The 27361-nt window shown below is 41.1% G+C and overlaps 1 protein-coding gene across 3 annotated transcripts in view; it reads right to left on the minus strand.

Annotated features, from left to right (window-relative positions):
- SIL1 (SIL1 nucleotide exchange factor) overlaps positions 1-27361 on the minus strand; it is a 248200-nt gene that overhangs the window by 48501 nt on the left and 172338 nt on the right. For all 3 annotated transcript variants that reach the window (XM_008954583.4, XM_063604245.1, XM_034960598.3), the window contains one exon: positions 25687-25808. In XM_008954583.4, the coding sequence (XP_008952831.2) occupies positions 25687-25808 (122 nt within the window). The remainder of the gene's footprint in view (positions 1-25686; positions 25809-27361) is intronic.

The raw sequence follows: 27361 nt of genomic DNA on the forward strand, positions 1-27361 counted from the left end.
CACCTTGGCCTCCCAAAGTGCTGGGATCACAGGCATGAGCCACCACGCCCCGCCTTGTCTTTTCTTTATGCTAGAAATATTCAAATTACATTCCAGTTATTTTGAAATGTATTATACAACAGATTATTGTAAACTATAGTCACCCTACTGATCTAGCAAACAATGGTGCTACTGCTTCTATCAAACTGTATATTTGTAACTATTAACCAACCTCTCTTCATCTCCTCTTTCCCCTACTTTTCCTAGTCTCTGGTTACCACCAATCTACTCTTTATCTTTATGAGATCCACATTTTTATCTACTATATATAAGTGAGAACATGTGATATTTGTCTTTCTGTACTTGGCTTATTTCACTTAACATAATGACCTCCAATTCCATCCATGTTGCTGCATATTAAAGGATTTCTTTTATTGTGTATATGTGCCACATTTTCTTTATCCATTAATCCACTGATGGGCATTTTGGTTGATTCCATATTTCAGATATTGTGAATAGTGCTGCAATAAACATGAATATGTGGTGATTTCTTTGACATATTGATTTCCTTTCTTTTGGACATACACCCAGCAGAATTGCTGGATTATATGGTAGCGCTAATTTTAGTTTTTTGAGGAAACTTCATACAGTTTTCCAAAGTGGCTGTACTAATTTGCATTCCTACCAACAATGTACCCCTTTCACCACATCCTCACCAGCATCCATTACTCCCTGTCTCTTTGATAAAAGCCATTTAAACTGGAGTGAGATGATATCCCATTGTGATTTTAATTTGCATTTATCTGATGACTAGTGAAGCTGAGCATCTTTTCATATACCTGTTGGCCACGTGTATGTCTTCTTTTGAAAAATGTCTGTTCAGATCTTTCGCCCATTTTTAATCAGTTTTTTTTGCTATTGAGTTGTTTGAGCCCCTTATATTTTCTGTTTATTAATCCTTTGTCAGATGGATAGTTTGCAAATTATTTTATTCCATTCTGTGGGTTGTCTCTCCACTTTGTTGGTTGTTTTCTTTGCTATGCAGATTTTTTTTTTCTTTTTTTTTTTTTGAGACAGAGTCTCACTCTGTCGCCAGGCTGGAGTGCAGTGGTGCAATCTTGGCTTACTGCAATCTCCACCTCCTGGGTTCAAGCAATTCTTCTGTCTCAGCCTCCTGAGTAGCTGGGACTACAGGTGCGAGCCACCACGCCCAGCTAATTTTTATGTTTTTAGTAGAGATGGGGTTTCACCATGTTGGCCAGGATGGTCTCGGTCTCTTGACCTTGTGATCCGCCTGCCTCGACCTCCCAAAGTGCTGGGATTACAGGTGTGAGCCACCATGCCCAGCCTGTGCAGATTTTTAGCTTGATGTAATCTCTTTTGTCTATTTTTGCTTTGGTTGCCTGTGCTTTTGAGGTCTTACACACAAAAAAATCTTTGCCCAGAACAATGTCGTGGAGCCTTTCTCCAATATTTTCTTTTCTTTTGAGACAATATCTTGCTCTGTCACCACAGCTGGAGTGCAGCAGCACGATCACAGCTCACTATAACCTTGAATTCCAGGGCTCAAGCAATCCTCCTGCCTCACCTTCCTGAGTGGCTGAGACTACAGGAATGCAACACTGTGCCCAGCTAGTTTTATTTTTTATAGAGAAGGGGTCTCACTGTGTTGCCCAGGCTGGTCTCAAACCCCTGGCCTCAAGCGATCCTCCTGTCTTGGGCTCCCCAAATGCTGGAATTACAGGTATGAGCCACCACACCTGGTTTCCAATGTTTATTCTAGTAGTTTCATAATTTCAGGTCTTAGACTTAAGTCTATAATCCATTTTGATTTGATTTTTTTGTATATAGTGAGAGATAGAGGTCCAGTTTCATTCTTCTGCATATGGTTATCCGGTTTTCCCAGCACCATTTATTGAAGAGACTGTCCTTTGCCCATTGGATGTTCTTGGTGCCTTTGTTAAAAATGGGTTGGCCATAAATGTGTGGATTTACACCTGGGTTCTGGGTTCTGTTCCATTGGTCTTTGTGTCTGGGTTGTTTTGTTGGTTTGTTTTGTTTTTTACCAATGCCATGCTGATTTGGTCACTACAGCTTTGCAGGTGTTTGTTTTGAGACAGAGTGCTCTGTAGCCTAGGCTGGAGTGCAGTGGCGCAATCTTGGCGAGCTGCAACCTCCACCTCCAGGTTCAAGCAATTCTTCCACCTCAGCCTCCCGAATAGCTGGGACTACAGGCGTGTGCCACCATGCCTGGCTAATTTTTGTATTTTTAGCAGAGATGGGGTTTCACCACGTTGGTCAGACTGGTCTTGAACTCCTGACCTCAAGTGATCCACCTGCCTTGGCCTCCCAAACTGCTGGGATTACAGGCATAAGCCACTGTGCCCAGCCAACTTTGTACTATATTTTGAGGTGAGGTAGTGTGATGCTTCCAGCTTTGTTCTTTCTGCTGAGGATTGCTTTGGCTATCTGGGGTCTTTTGTAGTTCCATGTAAATTTTAGAATCGTCTCTTTTATTTCTCTGAAGAATTGCATTGGTATTTTGATAGGGATTGCATTGAATCTGTAAATTGCTTTGGGTAGTATTATCATTTTAACAATATTAATTAGTCCTATCCATGAGCACGGAAACTTTCCATTTTTGTGTGTCCTGTATTAAACTCTTTATGCTGCTATAAAGAAACATCTCAGACTGGGTAATTTTTACTTATTTATCTATCTATTTATTTTGAGGCAGGGTCTCACTCTGTTACTCAGGCTGGAGTGTGGTGGTGTGATCACAGCTCACTGAGGCTTCAACCTCCCCAGGCTCCAGTGATCCTCCTGAGTAGCTGCGACCACAGGCGCGCACCACCACACTTGGCAAATTTTTGTATTTTTTGTAGAGATGGGGTTTTGCCATGTTGCCCACACTGGTCTCGAACTCTCAGGTTCAAGTCATCTGCCTGCATCAGCCTCCCAAAGTGCTGGGATAATAAGCGTGAGCCCCTGTGCTCAGCTGAGGCTGGGTAATTCATAAAGAAAAGAGGTTTTATTTTTGGCTCATGGTACTCCAAGATATACAGAAAGCATGGTGTCGGCATCTGATTCTGGTAAGGGCCTCAGGAAGTTTATAATCATGATATAAGGCAAAGCAGTAACAAGTGTCTCACATGGTGACAGTGGGAGAAGGGAGCAGTCCCAGACTTTTAACCAACCAGATCTCATGTGAACTAACTGAGGAAGAACTCACTTATCACCAAGGAAGTGGTGCTAAACCATTCACAAGGGATTTGCCCCCTGTGATCCAATTAATCTCCCACCAGGCCCTACCTCTAACACTGGGAATTATCTTTCTTTTTTGTTTTTCCCTCATGAATAAAGTAGGATGCAGAGGATTACCCTTCCTTTTTTTTTTTTTTTTTTTTTTTTTTTGAGACAGTTTTGTTCTTGTCATCCAGGCTGGAGTGCAATGGCACAATCTCAGCTCACTACAACCTCTGCCTCCCAGGTTCAAGTGATTCTCCTGCCTCAGCCTTCGGAGTAGCTGGGATTACAGGTGCCCGCCACCACGCCCAGCTAATTTTTGTATTTTTAGTGGAGATGGGGTTTCACTATGTTGGCCAGGCTGGTCTCAAACTCCTGGCCTCAGGTGAAATGCCCACCTTGGCCTCCCAAAGTGCTGGGATTACAGGTGTGAGCCACCATGCCCGGCCGAGGATTATCTTTCAACATGAGATTTGGAGGGGACAAATATCCACACTATATCATGTCCAATTCAATTTTTTCCATCAGTGTTTTATAGTTTTCCTTTTATAGATCTTTCACTTCTTTTGTTAAATTGATTCCTAGGTATTCTTCATAGCTGCTGTAAATGGAAGTGCTTTCTTCTTTTCCAGATTGTTCACTGTTGGCATATAGAAATGCTATTGGCTGGAAACGATGGCCAAGCCTGTAATCTCAAAGCTTTGGGAGGCCAAGATAAACTCTTGGCCTCAAGCAATCCTCAAGGAGTTCAAGACCATCCTGGGCAACATAGTGAGACCCTATCTGTGTGAAAAAAATGAAAATATTAGCCAGGCATGGTAGAGGACACCTGCAGTCCTAGCTACTGAGGTGGAGGCAGGAGGATTGTTTCAGCCCTGAGGTTATATAGGGAGCTATAACTGTGCCATTACACTCCAGTATGGGCAACAGAGACCCTGTCTCTAAAAATAATAATAAAGAATAAATGTTACTGGTTTTTGTATGTTGATTTTATATACTGCCACTTTACTGAAATCGTTTATCAGTTCTAACAGTTTTTTTTGTGGAGTCTTTAGGTTTTTCTAAGTAGAAGATCTGTTGTTTGGAAGGCTAAGGTGGGAAGATTGCTTGAGCCCAGCAGGTCAAGGCTGCAGTGCACCATGATTGCACCACAGCACTCCAGCCTGGGTGACAGAGTAAGTCTCAGAAAAAGAAAAAAGTTCACGTTGTCTAAACTGTTTCTTCCTTTCCAATTTGGATGGCCTTTATGTTTCTCTCTTGCCTAATTGCTCTGGCCAGAACTTCCAGTATTCTGTTGAATAAAAGTGATGTAAATAGGCATCTTTGTCTTCTTCCTGATCTTGCAGGAAAAGTTTTCCATTTTTCCCTGTTCAGTACAATGTTAGCTATGGGTCTGTCATATATGGCCTTTATTACTATGAGGTATGTTCCTTCTATATCCAGTTTGTTGAGGGTGTTTATCATAAAGCGATGTTAAATTTCATTGACTGTTTTTTCAGCATCCATTGAAATGATTACATGGTTTTTGTTCTTGATTCTGGTAATGTGACATATCACATTTATTGATTTGCACATGTTGAACCATCCTTGTATCCCTGACCCAAGGCAATTTTAAACATGAATAAGGATGAAGGTTTTGTTCTACTTGATGTCAAAACTTATATAAAGCTACAGTAATTAAAATAATATGAGATTGGTGCAAGGATAGAAAAAGAGACCAATGGATCAGAATACAAACCAATACAAATAAGAGAATTCAGTATATAGTAGAGGAACAATTATACTTCACTGGGGAAAAGATAGATTCTTTAGTACATGATGCCAGAACAACTAGTTGGCCACATGATAAAAACTAAAATTAAATCTATATCTCACAGCATACATAAAAATAAATATTAAAATAAAAACCCATCAAAACTTTATACTCTCAGAAGATAATATAGGCAATTATCTCTATACCTCAAGGAAAGATTTCTTAAAACACACAGAGCATAAACTTCAAGAAAAAGATGGATAATTCTGACTTTCTAAAAATACTTTAAAATGTCTGTAACAAAAGCAACATAAGCAATGTGAAATGACCTGCTACACACAAGAATATATTTGCTATGCATATAATTGACAAAAGACAGTATCCAGACTATATATAATTCATGAAAATACATATGAAATATATAATTACCCAGATTATATATATAATATATAAATGCCAACTAAAACATAAACAAAAGACTCTATGGGAAAAAATAGGCAAAAGATATTAAGAGGCAATTAAAAAAGATGGCTGTATTGAAAACACACAAAAACCTACATAATCCAAACCAAAAAATCTCAGAGCAATCTGTATAGTATAATTCCAATTGTCTGTGTGTGTGTGTGGGGGGGGAAACTACTCAATTTATATAGTAGTCAGGAAAGAGTAAATTCAAAAGAAGAATGAGATACTATACCATACCCATCAAATTGGCAAAAAATAGAAACTCTAATACAAAACATTGACAAGGATATGGAGAAATAGGAACCATCAAACACAGTATGAGTTTTTTGAAACATAGTGGTTTATTTCCACTAGCAACCACTTTGGAAAACAATTTGGCATTATCTAGTGGTACTGAAAATGTGCATATAACCTAGCAATTCTACTTTAAGGCATATATCCTAGGGACATACTTGCATATGTACCCAAGGAGTCATGCACAAGGATACTCATTGCAACATTGTGTGTAACAGCAAAATAACTGGCATCAATCTAAATGTTCCTTAACAAAGGTTTTCAAATAGTGGGATGCTAAACTAAGCTGTACACGGAGCTACCTGTAACAACATAGAAAACTACTAAAACACTATCTGTGTGTGTATGTGGTAGGGGGGATACAATGAAGACAGATATATATGACAAACTATAAAGAACAGATACTGCCGGGCGGGCACAGTGGCTCACGCCTGTAATCCCAGCACTTTGGGAGGCCAAGGCGGGTGGAGCAAGAGGTCAGGAGTTTGAGACCAGCCTGACCAACATAGTGAAACCCCGTCTCTACTAAAAATACAAAAATTAGCTGGGCGTGGTGGCGGGCGCCTATAGTCCCAGCTACTCAGGAGGCTGAGGCAGGAGAATGGTGTGAACCTGGGAGGCAGAGGTTGCCGTGAGCCAAGTCGCGCCACTGCACTCCAGCCTGGGTGACAAAGTGAGACTCCGTCTAAAAAAAAAAAAGAATAGATACAATAAGCCAGGAGTGATGGCTCACGGCTGTAATCCTAGGACTTTAATAGGCTAAGGCAGGCCTATCACTTGAGCTCAGGAGTTTGAGACCAGCCTGGGCAACATGGTGAAACCCTGTCTCTACAAAAAATATAAAAATTACCCAGGTGTGGTGGCACTCACCTGTAGTCCCAGCTACCTGGGGGACTGGGGCAAGAGGATTGCTTGAACCCAGGAGGTCGGGCTGCAGTGAACCAAGATCGTGCCACTGCATTCCAGCCTGGGTAACAAAAGTGAGAACCTGTCTCAAAAAAAAAAAAAAAATAGATATGATACACACCAAATTCAGAACAGTGGTTACCTCCGGGGAGAACAAAGGGAAATACAAAGGATTATGAGAGGGTCATCAACTATATCTAATATCTTATTTCTTTAAAAAATCTGAAGCAAATATAGCAAATTTTAGTTTATTAAATCTGGGTAGTGAGCGTAAGATTTTCTGAACTCCTCTTTGAAATATTTCATATTTTTGAAATAATACAAAAATAAATAAATACTCATTGCAGAAAAGGCTTTACTAAGTATCTCATAAAAAAATAGAAACCATGAAATAAGTATCCATTTTCTCTAAATAAACATTTTAAACTTCCATATAGAAATGTATCATAAATAAGGATGAAAGAGAAATACAAATTTGGGGAAATATTTGCAAAACAAAAGATTAATCCCTGAAACATAAAGAGCTCTATTGTTTTCAACAATGTCCTAGGGCACAAATTGCTCCACAAATGAATCAAATCAACTTTGCCCCCTTTGAAGGAATAGTTGCTGAGATCACTGTTTGATATTTCTTCTGATCCTAGGAGGGCTCCTTCCAACTGGCTTACTCCCCGGTTCCCTCCTGAGAACTAGCCCACGTATAGTTTGATTCTGACGCTATATCCATGAATCTCTCCCAGTTTCATTTCACCACAACCTCCACAGTTCTTGAAAGTGTCCTTAGGTTTGAACTTCTGCATGCTCTGTTGCAAATGCAGTCAGTTCCTTCGGGAAGAGATTAAGAGCTATCTGTTTTATGGCCTAACTCAGGCCAAACCTCTGAGTTAGGACCCTGGAGCTAGAGGTGGAAACAATAACAAGGTTCTGAGTGCTCAGTGAGTTGGGGGACAGCAGCCCAAGGCCCTTCGTCACATGGAACCATCATCTCAGGCGCTGGGGAAAGGCAATTAGGACTCCAGTATTCTCTGTGTGCCACAGCCAAGATCCAAGATAGAGCTTCCATTCTACAAGCAGGAGATGAGCTGAAGAAGGGACTCTCCCACCTCCCAACTCCCAAACTCTCAAATGCAGTTGCCTGGGACTTGGCCTTAGCAACAGGTAGCAAGGGGCAGGAGAGAAGTGTTAACAGTCTGCTCCTTCTGGGAAGCAAGCCCTTGGACTTGGAGGAAAGGGAGCTCTGGGTGCTTGGCTGCAGCAGTTTGGAATGGCGTCTCCACTTCACCAAGCTGGAAGCAGGCAGTGAGGGAGACGTCTTATGTGAGATAACACAGACTCCCACCTTTCACACCAAATTTCACAGATTTCCTTGAGCAGATGTTTCTTTATTTACTATTTGCCCTTGGGACTATTCCCAAAGACTAATTTTTAAATAACGTACACAAGTTTTACTAGGAGTGGGTCAACAAAGCTCCTCACACTGTCATGACAGAAGATGATGTCTCCTGTATCATTTAAATATTTTATGATGAGCATATATATTATCTGCAAAACCAAGGAGGACATTAAAAATAAAAACAGAGAAAGAGAGAGAAACTGAAAGCTGGTAGGAGGTAAGAAAGTAAGAACTTCCAGAACAGTAAGAGAAGCCCATGCTGGCTGGTGGCCTCCTTGCCAGTCTCTGTAGTTCCATTCTTCTCTTTGCTTCAATAAATGAATTATACTCTTTCTAATAACCTCAGCCCGTGAACAGGACCTTAATGAGAAAACAGGCACACCTGAAATAACTCCAACTTTGGGAAGCACAGTGGATTTTTCCTTGAATCCAGATGTCTAACGGGAGGTGAGTGGAACACCAAGAGAGGAATGTTGTAGGCAATGGAACCACAGTGGAAACAGCTGTGGAGAACTGATGAAAATTATATCAAACAGAGCCTAGTGTCAGGCCAAGCAACTAGGCTAAGAATACCAAAAGCACTGTCTTCCCTCTTTCCCCACTCCTGGTACTTTGCAGCTAATCTGTCTTCATTATTATTCGCCTGCTTTAATTTTTAATTATTAGTTTTTGAGATAGGGTCTTGTTATGTTTCCCAGGCTGGTCTTGAATTCCTGGCCTCAAGTGATCCTTCCACCTCAGCCTCCCGAAGTGCTGAGATTACAGGTGTGAGCCACTGTACCTGGCCTCTGTTTTTATAACCCAGTCTTTCTGTGGTTTCACTGTTACCAGAAATGGATTTCTTCTGAATCACTGTGCATGGGATTCAGTGGATTTCCTGAAACAGAATTCATGTCTTTTATCAATTTAAAGAGGTTTGGAAAAGTATCAGCCAAACCTCTTTAAATAGAGGTTTATTCTCTTTATTCTTCTGAAACTCATGTGAGACCTTTATATTCAAATCTTCACATCTCTTAACCTCTTTTTTCATTTTTCTGTCTATGCTGCACTTTAGGTAATTTCTTCCATTCTATACTCTAGTTTACTTAATTACTCTTCAGCTGTGTCTAACCAGCTATTTACCTTGTCTACTGAATTCCTAACTGCAATTAGATTTTCAACTTTAAGAAGTTCTATTTGTGAATCAACCTAACTGTCCATTAATGAATGAATGGATAAAGAAAATGTGATGTACATACACAATGGAATATTATTAAGCCAGAAAAAAATAAAGAAAAACTGCCATTTGTGACAATACAAATGAAACTAAAGGACATTATGTTAAGTGACATAAGCCAGGCACAGAAAGACAAGTATTGCATAATCTTGTGCATACGTGGAATCTAAAAAAATTTATCTCATAAAAGTAGAGTAGAATGGTAGTTACCAAAGGCTGGGGTAAAAGATAGGATGTCGGGCCAGGTTGCTGGGGCAGGGGAGTATTGAGATGTTGGTCAAAGGATACGAAATTTCAGATGGACAGGAGGATTAAGTCCAAGATATCTATCATACAGAATGGTGACTGTAGTTAATAACAATACATTGTATTCCTGAAAAATGCTGAGGCAGGGATGTTAAGTGCTCTCACCACAAAAATGATAACTTATGTGAGCAAGATTAGTCATTCCAGAATGTATATATATTTTGAAATATCATGTTTTACAAAATAAATACATATAATTTTATCTGCCAAGTAAACAAAAATTTTTTTTAATTTAAAAGAAGTTCTAGTTGCGTCATTTTCAAATCTGTCCATTGTCACTTTTGATACCCTATTGTTTTTTTGCCCATACTTTTGATAAAATCTTATTTAAGCATATTATTTTATATTCTGTTTTCTGTGAATTTTACTACCTATAATTATTTAAATTTTTATTTATTTTTTATTTATTTTTTTTTCCTTTTTTTTTTTATTATACTTTAAGTTTTAGGGTACATGTGCACATTGTGCAGGTTAGTTACATATGTATACATGTGCCATGCTGGTGCGCTGCACCCACTAACTCGTCATCTAGCATTAGGTATATCTGCCAATGCTATCCCTCCCCCCTCCCCCCACCCCACCACAGTCCCCAGAGTGTGATATTCCCCTTCCTGTGTCCATGTGATCTCATTGTTCAATTCCCACCTATGAGTAAGAATATGCGGTGTTTGGTTTTTTGTTCTTGCGATAGTTTACTGAGAATGATGATTTCCAATTTCATCCATGTCCCTACAAAGGACATGAACTCATCATTTTTATGGCTGCATAGTATTCCATGGTGTATATGTGCCACGTTTTCTTAATCCAGTCTATCATTGTTGGACATTTGGGTTGGTTCCAAGTCTTTCCTATTGTGAATAATGCCGCAATAAACATACGTGTACATGTGTCTTTATAGCAGCATGATTTATAGTCATTTGGGTATATACACAGTAATGGGATGGCTGGGTCAAATGGTATTTCTAGTTCTAGATCTCTGAGGAATCGCCACACTGACTTCCACAATGGTTGAACTAGTTTACAGTCCCACCAACAGTGTAAAAGTGTTCCTATTTCTCCACATCCTCTCCAGCACCTGTTGTTTCCTGACTTTTTAATGATTGTCATTCTAACTGGTGTGAGATGGTATCTCATAGTGGTTTTGATTTGCATTTCTCTGATGGCCAGTGATGATGAGCATTTTTTCATGTGTTTTTTTGGCTGCATAAATGTCTTCTTTTGAGAAGTGTCTGTTTATGTCCTTCGCCCACTTTTTGATGGGGTTGTTTGTTTTTTTCTTGTAAATTTGTTTGAGTTCATTGTAGATTCTGGATATTAGCCCTTTGTCAGATGAGTAGGTTGCGAAAATTTTCTCCCATTTTGTAGGTTGCCTGTTCACTCTGATGGTAGTTTCTTTTGCTGTGCAGAAGCTCTTTAGTTTAATTAGATCCCATTTGTCAATTTTGTCTTCTGTTGCCATTGCTTTTGGTGTTTTGGACATGAAGTCCTTGCCCATGCCTATGTCCTGAATGGTAATGCCTAGGTTTTCTTCTAGGGTTTTTATGGTTTTAGGTCTAACGTTTAAATCTTTAATCCATCTTGAATTGATTTTTGTATAAGGTGTAAGGAAGGGATCCAGTTTCAGCTTTCTACATATGGCTAGCCAGTTTTCCCAGCACCATTTATTAAATAGGGAATCCTTTCCCCATTGCTTGTTTTTCTCAGGTTTGTCAAAGATCAGACAGTTGTAGGTATGCGGCGTTATTTCTGAGGGCTCTGTTCTGTTCCATTGATCTATATCTCTGTTTTGGTATCAGTACCATGCTGTTTTGGTTACTGTAGCCTTGTAGTATAGTTTGAAGTCAGGTAGTGTGATGCCTTCAGCTTTGTTCTTTTGGCTTAGGACTGACTTGGCGATGCGGGCTCTTTTTTGGTTCCATATGAACTTTAAAGTAGTTTTTTCCAATTCTGTGAAGAAAGTCATTGGTAGCTTGATGGGGATGGCATTGAATCTGTAAATTACCTTGGGCAGTATGGCCATTTTCACGACATTGATTCTTCCTACCCATGAGCATGGAATGTTCTTCCATTTGTTTGTATCCTCTTTTATTTCCTGGAGCAGTGGTTTGTAGTTCTCCTTGAAGAGGTCCTTCACATCCCTTGTAATTTGGATTCCTAGGTATTTTATTCTCTTTGAAGCAATTGTGAATGGGAGTTCACTCATGATTTGGCTCTCTGTTTGTCTGTTGTTGGTGTATAAGAATGCTTGTGATTTTTGTACATTGATTTTGTATCCTGAGACTTTGCTGAAGTTGCTTATCAGCTTCAGGAGATTTTGGGCTGAGACAATGGGGTTTTCTAGATATACAATCATGTCGTCTGCAAACAGGGACAATTTGACTTCCTCTTTTCCTAATTGAATACCCTTTATTTCCTTCTCCTGCCTAATTGCCCTGGCCAGAACTTCCAACAGTATGTTGAATAGGAGTGGTGAGAGAGGGCATCCCTGTCTTGTGCCATTTTTCAAAGGGAATGCTTCCAGTTTTTGCCCATTCAGTATGATATTGGCTGTGGGTTTGTCATAGATAGCTCTTATTATTTTGAAATATGTCCCATCAATACCTAATTTATTGAGAGTTTTTAGCATGAAGGGTTGTTGAATTTTGTCAAAGGCTTTTTCTGCATCTATTGAGATAATCATGTGGTTTTTGTCTTTGGCTCTGTTTATGTGCTGGATTACATTTATTGATTTGCGTATATTGAACCAGCCTTGCATCCCAGGGATGAAGCCCACTTGATCATGGTGGATAAGCTTTTTGATGTGCTGCTGGATTCGGTTTGCCAGTATTTTATTGAGGATTTTTGCATCAATGTTCATCAAGGATATTGGTCTAAAATTCTCTTTTTTTGTTGTGTCTCTGCCAGGCTTTGGTATCAGAATGATGCTGGCCTCATAAAATGAGTTAGGGAGGATTCCCTCTTTTTCTATTGATTGGAATAGTTTCAGAAGGAATGGTACCAGTTCCTCCTTGTACCTCTGGTAGAATTCGGCTGTGAATCCACCTGGTCCTGGACTCTTTTTGGTTGGTAAGCTATTGATTATTGCCACAATTTCAGCTCCTGTTATTGGTCTATTCAGAGATTCAACTTCTTCCTGGTTTAGTCTTGGGAGAGTGTATGTGTTGAGGAATTTATCCATTTCTTCTAGATTTTCTAATTTATTTGCGTAGAGGTGTTTGTAGTATTCTCTGATGGTAGTTTGTATTTCTGTGGGATCGGTGGTGATATCCCCTTTATCATTTTTTATTGTGTCTATTTGATTCTTCTCTCTTTTTTTCTTTATTAGTCTTGCTAGCGGTCTATCAATTTTGTTGATCCTTTCAAAAAACCAGCTCCTGGATTCATTGATTTTTTGAAGGGTTTTTTGTGTCTCTATTTCCTTGAGTTCTGCTCTGATTTTAGTTATTTCTTGCCTTCTGCTAGCTTTTGAATGTGTTTGCTCTTGCTTTTCTAGTTCTTTTAATTGTGATGTTAGGGTGTCAATTTTGGATCTTTCCTGCTTTCTCTTGTGGGCATTTAGTGCTATAAATTTCCCTCTACACACTGCTTTGAATGTGTCCCAGAGATTCTGGTATGTTGTGTCTTTGTTCTCGTTGGTTTCAAAGAACATCTTTATTTCTGCCTTCATTTCGTTATGTACCCAGTAGTCATTCAGGAGCAGGTTGTTCAGCTTCCATGTAGTTAAGCAGCTTTGAGTGAGATTCTTAATCCTGAGTTCTAGTTTGATTGCACTGTGGTCTGAGAGATAGTTTGTTATAATTTCTGTTCTTTTACATTTGCTGAGGAGAGCTTTACTTCCAAGTATGTGGTCAATTTTGGAATAGGTGTGGTGTGGTGCTGAAAAAAATGTATATTCTGTTGATTTGGGGTGGAGAGTTCTGTAGATGTCTATTAGGTCCGCTTGGTGCAGAGCTGAGTTCAATTCCGGGGTATCCTTGTTGACTTTCTGTCTCGTTGATCTGTCTAATGTTGACAGTGGGGTGTTAAAGTCTCCCATTATTATTGTGTGGGAGTCTAAGTCTCTTTGTAGGTCACTCAGGACTTGCTTTATGAATCTGGGTGCTCCTGTATTGGGTGCATATATATTTAGGATAGTTAGCTCTTCTTGTTGAATTGATCCCTTTACCATTATGTAATGGCCTTCTTTGTCTCTTTTGATCTTTGTTGGTTTAAAGTCTGTTTTATCAGAGACTAGGATTGCAACCCCTGCCTTTTTTTGTTTTCCATTTGCTTGGTAGATCTTCCTCCATCCTTTTATTTTGAGCCTATGTGTGTCTCTGCACATGAGATGGGTTTCCTGAATGCAGCACACTGATGGGTCTTGACTCTTTATCCAATTTGCCAGTCTGTGTCTTTTAATTGGAGAATTTAGTCCATTTACATTTAAAGTTAATATTGTTATGTGTGAATTTGATCCTGTCATTATGATGTTAGCTGGTGATTTTGCTCGTTAGTTGATGCAGTTTCTTCCTAGTCTCGATGGTCTTTACATTTTGGCATGATTTTGCAGTGGTTGGTACTGGTTGTTCCTTTCCATGTTTAGTGCTTCCTTCAGGAGCTCTCTTAGGGCAGACCCGGTGGTGACAAAATCTCTCAGCATTTGTTTGTCTGTAAAGTATTTTATTTCTCCTTCACTTATGAAGCTTAATTTGGCTGGATATGAAATTCTGGGTTGAAAATTCTTTTCTTTAAGAATGTTGAATATTGGCCCCCATTCTCTTCTGGCTTGTAGGGTTTCTGCCGAGAGATCCGCTGTTAGTCTGATGGGCTTCCCTTTGAGGGTAACCCGACCTTTCTCTCTGGCTGCCCTTAACATTTTTTCCTTCATTTCAACTTTGGTGAATCTGACAATTATGTGTCTTGGAGTTGCTCTTCTCGAGGAGTATCTTTGTGGCGTTCTCTGTATTTCCTGAATCTGAATGTTGGCCTGCCTTGCTAGATTGGGGAAGTTCTCCTGGATAATATCCTGCAGAGTGTTTTCCAACTTGGTTCCATTCTCCCCATCACTTGCAGGTATACCAATCAGACGTAGATTTGGTCTTTTCACATAGTCCCATATTTCTTGGAGGCTTTGCTCATTTCTTTTTATTCTTTTTTCTCTAAACTTCCCTTCTTGCTTCATTTCATTCATTTCATCTTCCATTGCTGATACCCTTTCTTCCAGTTGATCGCATCGGCTCCTGAGGCTTCTGCATTCTTCCCGTAGTTCTCGAGCCTTGGTTTTCAGCTCCATCAGCTCCTTTAAGCACTTCTCTGTATTGGTTATTCTAGTTATACATTCTTCTAAATTTTTTTCAAAGTTTCCAACTTCTTTGCCTTTGGTTTGAATGTCCTCCCGTAGCTCAGAGTAATTTGATCATCTGAAGCCTTCTTCTCTCAGCTCGTCAAAGTCATTCTCCATCCAGCTTTGTTCTGTTGCTGGTGAGGAGCTGCGTTCCTTTGGAGGAGGAGAGGCGCTCTGATTTTTAGAGCTTCCAGTTTTTCTGTTCTGTTTTTTCCCCATCTTTGTGGTTTTATCTACTTTTGGTCTTTGATGATGGTGATGTACAGATGGGTTTTTGGTGTGGATGTCCTTTCTGTTTGTTAGTTTTCCTTCTAACAGACAGGACCCTCAGCTGCAGGTCTGTTGGAATACCCTGCCGTGTGAGGTGTCAGTGTGCCCCTGCTGGGGGGTGCCTCCCAGTTAGGCTGCTCGGGGGTCAGGGGTCAGGGACCCACTTGAAGAGGCAGTCTGCCCATTCTCAGATCTCCAGCTGCGTGCTGGGAGAACCACTGCTCCCTTCAAAGCCGTCAGACAGGGACATTTAAGTCTGCAGAGGTTACTGCTGTCTTTTTGTTTGTCTGTGCCCTGCCCCCAGAGGTGGAGCCTACAGAGGCAGGCAGGCCTCCTTGAGCTGTGGTGGGCTCCACCCAGTTCGAGCTTCCCGGCTGCTTTGTTTCCCTAAGCAAGCCTGGGCAATGGCGGGCGCCCCTCCCCCAGCCTCGCTGCCGCCTTGCAGTTTGATCTCAGACTGCTGTGCTAGCAATCAGCGAGACTCCGTGGGCGTAGGACCCTCCGAGCTAGGTGTGGGATATAGTCTCATGGTGCGCCGTTTTTTAAGCCGGTCTGAAAAGCGCAACATTCGGGTGGGAGTGACCCGATTTTCCAGGTGCGTCCATCACCCCTTTCTTTGACTCGGAAAGGGAACTCCCTGACCCCTTGCGCTTCCCAGGTGAGGCAATGCCTCGCCCTGCTTCGGCTCGCGCACCGTGCGCGCACCCACTGGCCCGCGCCCACTGTCTGGCACTCCCTAGTGAGATGAACCCGGTACCTCAGATGGAAATGCAGAAATCACCCGTCTTCTGCGTCGGTCACGCTGGGAGCTGTAGACCTGAGCTGTTCGTATTCGGCCATCTTGGCTCCTCCAATTTTTATTTATTTTAAAAAATTATTAATAGAGACAGGTTCTCGCTTTGTTGCCCAGGCTGGTCTCAAGCTCCTGGCTTCAAGTGATCCTCCTGCCTCAGCCTCCCAAAGTGCTGTGATTACAAGTGTGAGCCACTGCACCCCATCTAGCTATAGTTTTAAAAGTTTGATTATTTGTTTCTGCTGTCTTTCACTCATAGTGCCTTATTTTTTATGTGCTTTGTGATACTTTGGTTGTGAGCTCATGATCATAGGAAGATTTTTGTTTGTGGGGATGCTCTGAGGCCTGGATGCGAGTTCCTCCAAAGAGGATTTGTTTCTGCATCTACCAGTAACCCAGAAATTATGCCAATTTCAAACTACGTTTAAAAAAAACCTTTTCCCATGGAAATTTTCATGTATATACTAAAATACAGAGAATGGTATAATAATCCCCATGGACTCTTCACTCAGCTTTCAAAATTATGAAGTCATAGCTAGCACTATTTTATCTATACCCCGACTCAGCCACCTACCCACCTCCTCAGATCTCAAAATAAAGCATAATGGAGACATCCTATCTTTGGTTTTTGTTGTTGTTTTCTGAGATGGAGTCTCGCTCTGTTGCCCAGGCTACAGTGCAGTGGCATGATCACGGCTCACTGCAGCCTCAACTTCCATTCTCAGGCAATCCTCCCACCTCAGCCTTCTGAGTAGCTGGGACCATGGAAACATACCACTAGACCCAGCTAAATTAAAATATTTCTTTGTAGAGACGGAGTCTCCTTATGTTACCCAGGCTGGTCTTGAACTCCTGGGCTCAAGCAATCCTTTCACTTTGGCCTCCCAAAGTGGTTTGATTATCTATGACCATGCTACCCTGAATGTGCCTGATCTCATCTGATCTTGGAAGCTAAGCAAGGTTGGGCCTGGTTAGTACTTGGATGGGAGACCAAAGTGCTGGCATTACAGGCACGAGCCACTGTGCCTGGCCCGACATCCTATCTTTTACCCATAAATTTTTCAGCATACTTCTTCTCTAAAAAGGCTCTTTTTTACAAAAACAAAAAAATACCATTTTGACACCAAAAATTTAATATTATCCTTCATATTATCAAATATCAAGTAATTGTTTAAATGTTCCCAATTATGTCATGATTTTTTCTTTTTTCTTTTTTTGCAGATTGCTGATTTAGTCAAGATGTAAACATATCGTAGAGCTCCAGCATGGGGGCTCACGCCTGTAATACAAACACTTTGGAAGGCCAAGGTGGGAGAATCACTCAAGCCCAGGAGTTTGAGATCAACCTGGGCAACAAAGTAAGACCCTGTCTCTACAAAACAATAAAAAATAAAAACTAGCCAGGCATGGAGCATATGCCTGTGGTCTCAGCTAGACAGGAGGCTGAGGCAGGAGACTGAGTCTGCAGTAAGCCGTGTTTGCACCACTGCACTCTAGGCTTGGGTGATACAGCAAGATCTGTCTCAAAAAATAAAACAAAAAGTACATACACTGTAACTATAATTGGCTGATATTCATCTTAAATATCTTTTAATTTATGGGCTTCATCCCATCTCTTTATTTTTTTCTCTTGTATCTTATTTTGTGAAAAAGCCAGTAATTTGCCTGCTCTACGGTTTTCCACAGTCTGGTCTTTGCTGATTGCAAGTCTATTATATCATTGAACCTATCACCTGTCCCCAATATTTCCCTTAAATTGGACATCAGATCTAGAAGTATGTTCAAATTCAGATTAGATTTTCTATCAAGAGTGCTTCCTATGTGGTGTTACACTGTTTTCAGAAGGCATGTCAGACTCAGTTTCCTTAGGAAACAGACTGAAGATCTGCAGGCATTTTTCTCCCTTCCACTCAAAGCCAATTTGCCTTAATAATTCCTTTTGAGTGGAAGATTTTCATTTTTCTAATTATTTCATGGCCCCTAAGCTTTGTCTCTTGTCCCCTAAATTATGATTCCTGTTGAAACCAAGAGCTCACAGTCACTAGGGAATAGCAAATGTTCCCAGGTCAGCTGTCAGGTTCAGTGTTTTGTATCTCTTAGGATTTGAGCTTTCCATTTTATTTGCTTTAGAATTTCTCTCACTTTCTTACAGGGCTACCACATAAAGAATATGACATTATTAAATTCCCCTGCAGTTACACAGAGCAGTGGCTCTACAGTTTCTTGTTGGCTGAATTAAGCATTTAAAGAAATGTTTAAGTATTTAATACAACATCTTCAGGTATTTGAACTAAGAGAGTTTCTTGGGAAACGTGCTATTTGATAGATTGAGAAGTCTCCCAGTGCTGTTTTGCTTTGTTTCATCACTCACTATTTAAATGTTAATTACAAAAATAATACATACTCACTGGAAGAAAAATCAAACAAACTCAAAGCACAGAAAAATTTTAAAGCCTCCTTGCTCTTGGTGGCTTTCTTTCTCCCACCAATTTTTGGTGACTCCAATTTTTGTGTTAGACCATTTATGTTCAAAGCATCCACATGAAACTTACCCTCTATAAGGTGCTGTGAGCACCACAGACTTGAATACCAGTTCCCATGCTCAAGAAGCCTTCAATCTTGTTGGGGAGATAGATGAAAGAACTGGCTTACAACAGAGAAGTAGATGTATTAAAGAGTCAGTTTTCCCAGCACTCTGGGAGGCCGAGGCAGGTGGATCACCTGAGGTCTGGAGTTCGAGACCAGCCTGACCAACATGGAGAAACCCCATCTCTACTAAAAATACAAAATTAGCCGGGCGTGGTGGCACACACCTGTAATCCCAGCTACTCGGGAGGCTGAGGCAGGAAAATTACTTGAACCCAGGAAGCAGAAGTTACAGTGAGCCAAGATCGCGTCATTGCACCCCAGCCTGGGCAACAAGAGTGAAACTTCGTCTCAAAAAAAAAAAGAAAAAGAGTCAGTTTAGGAGTCCAACAACAAATGCTAATAAAGATGATGATAAAACAAAGAACTTTGTGTGCTGAGAGTTATGTAAGGAAGAAATTAAGAAGGGGATAGTAGTGAAAAAATCTGAAGACAGCCACATAGAGGATGTGGAGAAGGCAGAGGTACATCGCAAAGACAAATTCAAGCGAAATGCTGAAGGGACAAGTTTATTAAGCAAAGTGGTGCCTCCCTCCCCAGAATGAAGGCTTAGTTTCTGCAGTACTCAGGATAGCTGGTCAGAGTCAGAGGTCATTTTCCATTTGTCATTATTTGCCATTTGAAAAAAGTAATCAGACTTTGAATGTAGCTTAAGAGAGCTATGACTATCCAATTTCCTAGGCCAATCTCGGTTAATATGCTAATCAGTTTATCAGATGCAAAAGGCTTGAGCACCTCTCTTGTCACTATAAGAGTGTGGAAAAATGAGCTACTAGAGACAAGAGGTCAGACAAGCCCTAGGGGTCACATTTGAACTTTTATTCAAACACTGGCATCTCCAGTGTGTGACCTCATCCCAATCTCCAACCTTCTATTTTCTGGGCCTTCAGCCAGTGGGGCTATACACTCATTTCCATGGCCTTAGATTTTAAAGGGTCAAGGTGCGGTATCTGAATCATCCATGATTACATCATTAATAATAAAAACAGCACCGTCCACTCAGCCTCCAACGTTCTCTGAAAAACAATTCATGTCCAAGGTATCAATTTATTCCTTTGTTTTTCATGTACTCATTCAATAATTATTTCCTGAGCACCCACCCAATACTAGGTCCTATGCTATATATTAGAGAGACAGCAGAATAAAGATAGAAAAGGGATCTTATCCCCTAAGTACTATCTAATAAGGGAGATTAACAGTAAACAGGTAACCAACCAAATATATAACTGCAAATTGAGATGAATGCTATGAAGATCAACAGGATTTTTTTTTTCATTTAAAAGATCTGAGAGGGATTTTGGAAATATCCAAATGAATTCATATCAATATGAATATATGCTCAGTTGCAAGTAATGGAATCATGATTAACATTGATCTTAAAAAACAAAGACATTTCATTACCTCTCATAAGAAAAATCTGGAAGTAGATGGTTCCAAAATCATGAAAGTGGCTAAACTACATCATAAATAACCCAGTTTCCTCCTCCTGTCTTTCGCCTCTATTATCCTCCTCAGCATGTTGGCTTTTTGTTCTTGTGCTTCTCACCTCACTGGTCCAAGATAGCTGCTGCAGCTCCAAGACAGCTGCAGTCAAGGCAGGAAGAAGTGGGTAGGGTCTCCTTACTATCTTATTATAAGAACAAAATCCTTCCCAGAGGCTTCCAAGCAAACATCTCTTTATGTCTCATTGGTCAGAACTGGGCCACATGGCCATCTCTAAACTAATACACATCCATAGAGAATGGGATTTCCATGCTTGCTTTAGACCATTCATAGCTCATGTCCTAGAACTGGGGAAGGGAATCTTCTGCCTAAACATGTTGCTGCCCTCACATTATCGAGGTTCCTTAGTAGATGAAAAAGGGGGAGGCCAGGCACAGTGATGCATACCTGTAATCCCAGCCACTCAGAAAGCTGGGGCAAGAAGACTGCTTGAGCCCAGGAGTTCAAGCTGTAGTATGCTATGATCACACCTGTGAAGAGCCCCTGCACTCCAGCCTGGGCAACACAGTGTGACCCTGTCTCTAAAAAAAAAACCTTAAAAACCAGAAAAATGGGGAATGATTGTCTAGTAGACAACAATAGTAGAAATTAAAATCCACAGGACTTGTTCACTAAGTTAATGAGAAAGTGAAGAAGGAAGTAGACTCAAATATCACTCAAAAGTTTCAAGCTTGGAGAACTACAATAATCACAATGCCAAGAACAGATAAAAAGAGAATGTGGGAGGAAAAATCTAGTTTGTGAAACAATAATGAGTTCCACTTTCTTGAGTTTGAGGTGCGATGAGACAGTGTGGTAGAAACGTAGAAGACCACAGGAGAAAGGCTGGACTTAAATGTAGACACTAGAGTCATCCACAGTGAGGTTGGATTCGAAACCACAGGAATAGATAGTACCATTATGGGAGAAAATGAAAAGAGAGAAGGAGGACAAGGCTGGAGGAATCTTTGTGAATAGCTACAATTATTAACAGAAGATAGTAAGATGATGATGTTGCCAAAAAAGGAAAAGGGGAGTGAGTGATTAATTACAATCATCCCCAAACCAAGGGACTATAATGACATGGCAGCCAAGAGGTAAAGTTCCCTAAGGAAAGTGGCAGCCAACAGTTTGACTGCCACAAAGATGCCAATGATGACAAAGTACTCTTGAAAAATTTCAGGGATAGTACTCTTGAAAAATTTCAGGGACAGAAACCAGATTGTAGGAATAGTAGTTTCAAGTACATTAATTTAATGCTCATGTGCACTCATTTGCATTCCTTTCTGTCTATTCTTCCCCACCCCCCACCCCCCCCCACCGACAGGGCCTCACTCTGTCACCTAGGCTGGAGTGCAATGGTATGATCATGGCTCACTGCAGCCTTGACTTTCCAAGTTCAAGCAATCCTCCCACTTCAGCCTCCCGAGTAGCATAGCTGGGACCACAGGCACATGCTACCATGCCCAGCTAATTTTTGTATTTTTTGTAGAGACAGGGTTTCACCATGTTGCCCAGGTTGGTCTTGAACCCTGGCTCAAGCAATCCACCTGCCGTGGCCTCCCAAAGTGCTGGAATTATGGGCGTAAGCCATTGCACCCAGGTTCAAAGAGTTAAAATTAATTGGTAAACCCTCAGCAGGAAGAGCACAACTAAGGAAATTAAGAGAGCCAACAAAGCATGAGGTGAGAGGGGACAAGGTTGGGGGAGGGGGATACGTTCATTTTATAAAGGGATATATATAACCCAAAATCTGCCAAGGAGGTTCCAAGGATGATGCCAAGGATAAAGGGGGAAGAACAGAATCCTGTTCTGGGGATCCATTGTAAAAGTACATAATCTCACCATGACTAATGGCACATGTACATCCTTTTTTGTACTAGGTTCAGTTCCATGACATCCTGCAAACTGTGGAAAGTTCAAAAGTACTGCAAACATGAATGCTTATAAGCCCATGTAATTGCATAGTAATTCATACATGTGCAGATGAGAACATGGGTTATTAAAGAAGGATACAGGACTCCAAAGGTGACTGAGGCAGGGGCATGAGAACAGCAAAGTCAGTGTTACATGGGGCAGGCATACTAGTTACTTGATAGTTTAACTCCTGACAGTTACGAGGTAAAGGAGATATATAGGGAGCTAAGAGGAAAACAAAAGCAGGCGGCTAGTTTGCTAAGAACCAAAACCAGATTACAGAAGGCTGCCTGGCCTCTGAAATTCACAAAGCCTTTTCGAGACTCCCCTTATACAGAAACACAAATGACTTGTCTGGAACTCCAGAGACTCCTGGTAGGTCAGACTGCAGACAGACACACACAAGTGCCATTATGAGATTAAATCAGGTCACAGAAAGGCCAATGAAAGTATTTACTTGAAGAAGGAGAAAGCAGGTTTGAGATAAAAGAAAAACCATTAAAAGACGAAGCTGCTAAAAGCATCAGCACCCCTACCCCTGCATATCTTTTTATGTAAGAGCTTGACCTGCCTTATATGTGGGCAAAAACAGGAAAATGAATGTGTGTGACCCATATATAAGTGTGAATAGTATTTAAATAAACTTTATTTCAGTGGTCATGTAACATTTAGTAGTCATGTCAATTACATTTACATGTACTCTCTCTTCTCGATCTTGGAATAACTGCTTCATGTTTAACACCAGGAAATAGATCTCTTCATCCACACAAATGTATATCAAAACCTTATTAAGCAATTAACCCAAGCAGGCAAATAAATGCCCTCAATGAAGCAGCAGGATTAGCAACAAGAGACCGGACATGGTGGCTCATGCCTGTAAGCCCAGCACTTTGGGAAGCCAACATGGACAGATTGCTTGAGTCCGGGAGACTGGCCTGGACAACATGGTGAAACCTTGCCTCTACAAAAATTATAAAAATTAGCCAGATGTGGTGCCGCGTACCTGTAGTCCCAGCTACAGAGATGGCTGAGGTGGAAGGATCACCTGAGCCCAGGAGGCAGAGGTTGCAGTGAGCCGAGATCGGGCCACTGTACTCCAGCCTGAGTGAAAAGAATGAGACCCTGACTCAAAAAAAAAAAGGGTAGCACCAAGAGATACATGGTAGAATATAAGCGACTTAACAGAAGAGAAAATGAGGAAGATAAAGGTTTTTATTGCAGAAAGAAAAGAAATAAGAATTACTATAGCAGAAACTCATAGTATAAAGGACACATCCTGATGAGGGGGATGATATTGATATCATCTTGTCATTGACAGGTGCTTTACAACCGTTTTCACAGGTCATTGTATATTATTTGATACTCACTCAATTTTATGAAATGCAGAGAACACCTATTATTGTTCCCTGTTAACGAAAGAAAAAGGTGAGGCTTAGAAAGGTTGTCCATGGGCACACAGATAGGAAATGGTAGAAACTAAACTTGAAACTAGATTGACTGTAGGTCCAGTGGTCTGCCTAATCCTCCTAAATACCCAAACATCTGGACTGACTGAGCAGTACTCATGCCCATCAGCAGAAAACTAGAAAGAATATCTTCTAGATACTATCCCCAGTGCTAGGACTCCATGATTCCAGAGTGCTCACTATCACCTGAACACCCTCTTGATAAAGAGCAAGCTCATCCCATCACTGTGTTGTGTATTTGTGCACATGTGTGGCAGGTGTATACACACCTGTATACTGGAAGCGGTTACAGAGGTGCAGAGCCAATACTTAAGACATGAAGAGTAAATGATGAATATCAGACTAGAGTACTGAAACCTACCTCTCCATGTAGAAATATCCTTACCTTGCATCAAGTTCCTCTTTGCAGAAAACATTGACATTTCCATGGTGTTTGGGAGCCTGCTGTTGGCTTCCAAAAGCTCTGGCGCCATACCATGCTGTCACGGTAACAGCCCTCCAGTGAGCCATCAAAAACCTAGCTAGAACATTTTGAATACAGCAGTTTGCTTGCCACCAAAACACTAAATTGCAATATTTTATATTTATCTCTATTTAAATTTTAGTTGATGCTGCATAAATGTTAACATGGTCTTAAGCTAATACAATCACAGAAAAGTCTTAATAACACCACACATTGGCACAACCCCTGGGTGAGTTACGGGTCTGCAAAGCAGGCCCAACGCATGTTTCTCAAGTCACTTAATCAGTCCCCTTTAACTAGGATGTGACATGAAAATGCTACACAGTTTCCCCCAAGTAATGTATTTCCAGAAGCAATGGCAAGGGACGTATAGGATAATTTGTTCATATTAAAGGTAGAATAAAAGTACTCGGGAGTAAGGCAAAGATTTCCAAAAAGGGTCTGGAGAGAGGTTAATAATGTTGGATTTAGTTCTTTTCTGGCCTGAGAAGTAAAAAGTGAGCTTTAGTAAGTTCTCAAGCCTCTAAAGCCTTATAAGGCTAAGACCCTGGATTTCCTGGACTTCCTCATGACTGAAACCGCAGATACTAACATCAAACATGCAGATTTTCCATCTTTCCAGTGGCTGCACAGGAGATTTCCCTGGGCTTCCTGGGAGACTTTGGTTCTGGGAGGTGAGACCAAGGGAGGTGGAGTTGCCCTTGAGGCCAGAGCCTTGACTGTCAACACCACCAACACAGGGAGCCAGGGCTTGAAGATCCAGGCAGAGTGGTGATAATGGAAACAAAGGCCGGCAGTGCCTCTCCTCATGGAACAACTCCTCCAGCTTTCCCAGCTCTGCCCTTCAACTTACTAAGAAAATATGCTGAATTCCTTTCAGAGTGAGAGAGCATCAGACTGAGATTCTGATTTAAAAAACAAGCACAGATAAAGCACAAAGGAAATCTTCTCGAAACAAAGCCTATAATGGTAAATATGTTCAGAATAGCTTTTCTCCTGTAACATCGTGACCTGCATCTAAGCATCTAATAGCCTCCACCCATGCCCTTGCAGCAAGAATCAGAATATTTGTTCCTGTTTTAAAGGCACAAATGGTCCTAAGAGCAGATTTTCAAAAATGGGAGGAACAATAGCTCCAATGGACCAATTGCAGCATGCAGATATCTTGACCTTTGCAGGCGGTGTAGAATGATGTGGCGCCTACATATCTTTTGGCATCTACTCTTTCGAGATGCTACCTCCCCACTCCTCTTGCCTTATCAGTCTTCCATCACAAGCCAGACTAACTGAAATTCTCAACAATTCCCAACCTAGAGAGGGCGATAATCTGACGGCATGTACATTGGTTCCAGACAACTAGGGCAAGACACATTCCTCCCTGAAAGCACCCCCTTGGTCAGGCTCATCATTTATTCATCACTAGATGTAGCTTTACTGCCAAAAGATCTACTCTTGTTTATTCCCCTCCCTCTCTACTATTTATAGTTGGTCTAACTTTTTACAAGCTTTGAATAAAACAGAGAATGTGACCTAAGATGTGTTATTAAATGTCCATACACATAAGATGGGGGAACAGAGAGTCACAGATGGTGACAACATGGGTAAAAATTCCTATCTACTTGGAATAAGGGCAGAATCAAATTTTACTCTAGTTTCATTGAGATGACACTGAAATGTCAGTAGAAACAGGCACATTCAAGTGTACCCTTCTTCCAAGCAGATCAGGCCAAGCAATTCTGGCCATTGGGACGTCCATTATACTGCTCACCTGGAAAAGGCAGCGCCCAGCACAAACGCAGCATACTCCTTTACGAGGGGCTCTGTGCTGTTCAGCCCATTGATCACCACTTGAAGACCACCAAAGGAAAGCAGGTCCTGCGCATTGTCCATCTGCAACAGAGCCACTGCTTAGTACAGCATAGCCATCAGGGACAGGAAAGCTGTTCTTAGAGCCTTTCTTTTGGTGACTATCCAAAAACAAATTAAAAAGCCATAAAAAAGCAATAATGGCCTTTTTGACTAAGAAAAGGTTTGTAAAAACCAATTTTTTAATACTCTTAAATTTGAGAACTCCTAATTCATCTAACACGATTGATGAGCACCTGCGTGGGAATCAGCGGAAATGACACCTAGCTATTGCTTATGCCAAACATGTCCTGGAAAATTCTAATATCATAATGAGTCACAAAGCTTACTCCTAATGTACAAGCTGTTAACACAAAGAATCTGGCGTCATCAGCACCACTAAATGGTGCCATGCTTCCTGCTGATGTCCAATCCCAATGGGGACAGTGGAGGCAGATTTTTAAAGCTGATTTTAAATTAGAAGCTAGGGACTATAAAAGGAGCCCTGTTGTTGGGAGGGGGGTTGCCGTAAGAGTGCTGGGGAGGGGGGAATAACAATAGTACCTTTCTCTTGCATCTCAGGTTGACTGCATCTGAAGACATTCATGATAAAATATGCAAGAAAATCGCTCTCCCAAAGGTTTCTGTCTAAGCCTGTGCTACTGGCTAGTGGCTATGTATCAGACAGTGCAGAACATTTCTATCATTACATAAAGTTCTATTCAACAGCATTGGTCTAGGCTATCATTTAAGCTCCAAATCCCCAAGTCCAGATTCTCTCTTTTACTCTATAGTGGATCTCATTACCCACGGTTTATTAGTACCCTGGAACAAGACAACTCCCTTTCCTCAGAAAGGTCACTGGATCCTGTTTTCTACATGTACCCGCTACAGTCTCCCTCGAATATATCTTTGTTGCCACAAAGGCTGCATCTTGCCCATATGCTAATCCCACCCTATCAATCATGAGGAAAACTCAGGAAGCTGAAGCCCAACAACTGTGGCTGCTACCCATCTTTCTCCTCCAGATTCCACAGGGCCCCTTCCCAACTGCGTCCTTGCCTCTCTGAACTAGGAGAGGACTCTGACAGAGAAATCAAGTGTGAGGATTGGTATTTGACTGTGCTAGTGTTTTGTGGTGGCCTAGCATGTTGTTGCCACTTGAAAGATCATATTCATACACATTTGGATGGAATCTCCATGACAGCAGGGGTTTTGTCTGTCTGTCCACGCTTGTAGCACCAGGGACTAGGATGGTGCTGAGCATATGGTTAGGTGTTCAATGAATAACTGCTGCATTAATTAGTATGAATTTGATCAGAAAAGAATGTTCCTGAAATAAAGCTCCAGTGTGAATAAAAAGGCAATCTGGGGTATCTGTGCCAACAAAATGAATGGGCCTCTGGTACCACAGACATGAAGTAATGGCTAAACCAGGTTGTGAAGTAAGCATGAAGTCTGCTCTGCCATGTGGCCCCAGGCCATGGACATTTTTCTGCCCCAAACTGTTCTTATGAAGAGGAATAACTGGTTGAGCCACAGCCCAGCTAACTAAGGAGACTCAGGGTTGGGTGCTTTGCTGACATAAGCACCTTCCT

Source organism: Pan paniscus, chromosome 4 (assembly GCF_029289425.2).
Source record: "Pan paniscus chromosome 4, NHGRI_mPanPan1-v2.0_pri, whole genome shotgun sequence".
Taxonomy (NCBI): Eukaryota; Metazoa; Chordata; class Mammalia; order Primates; family Hominidae; genus Pan; species Pan paniscus.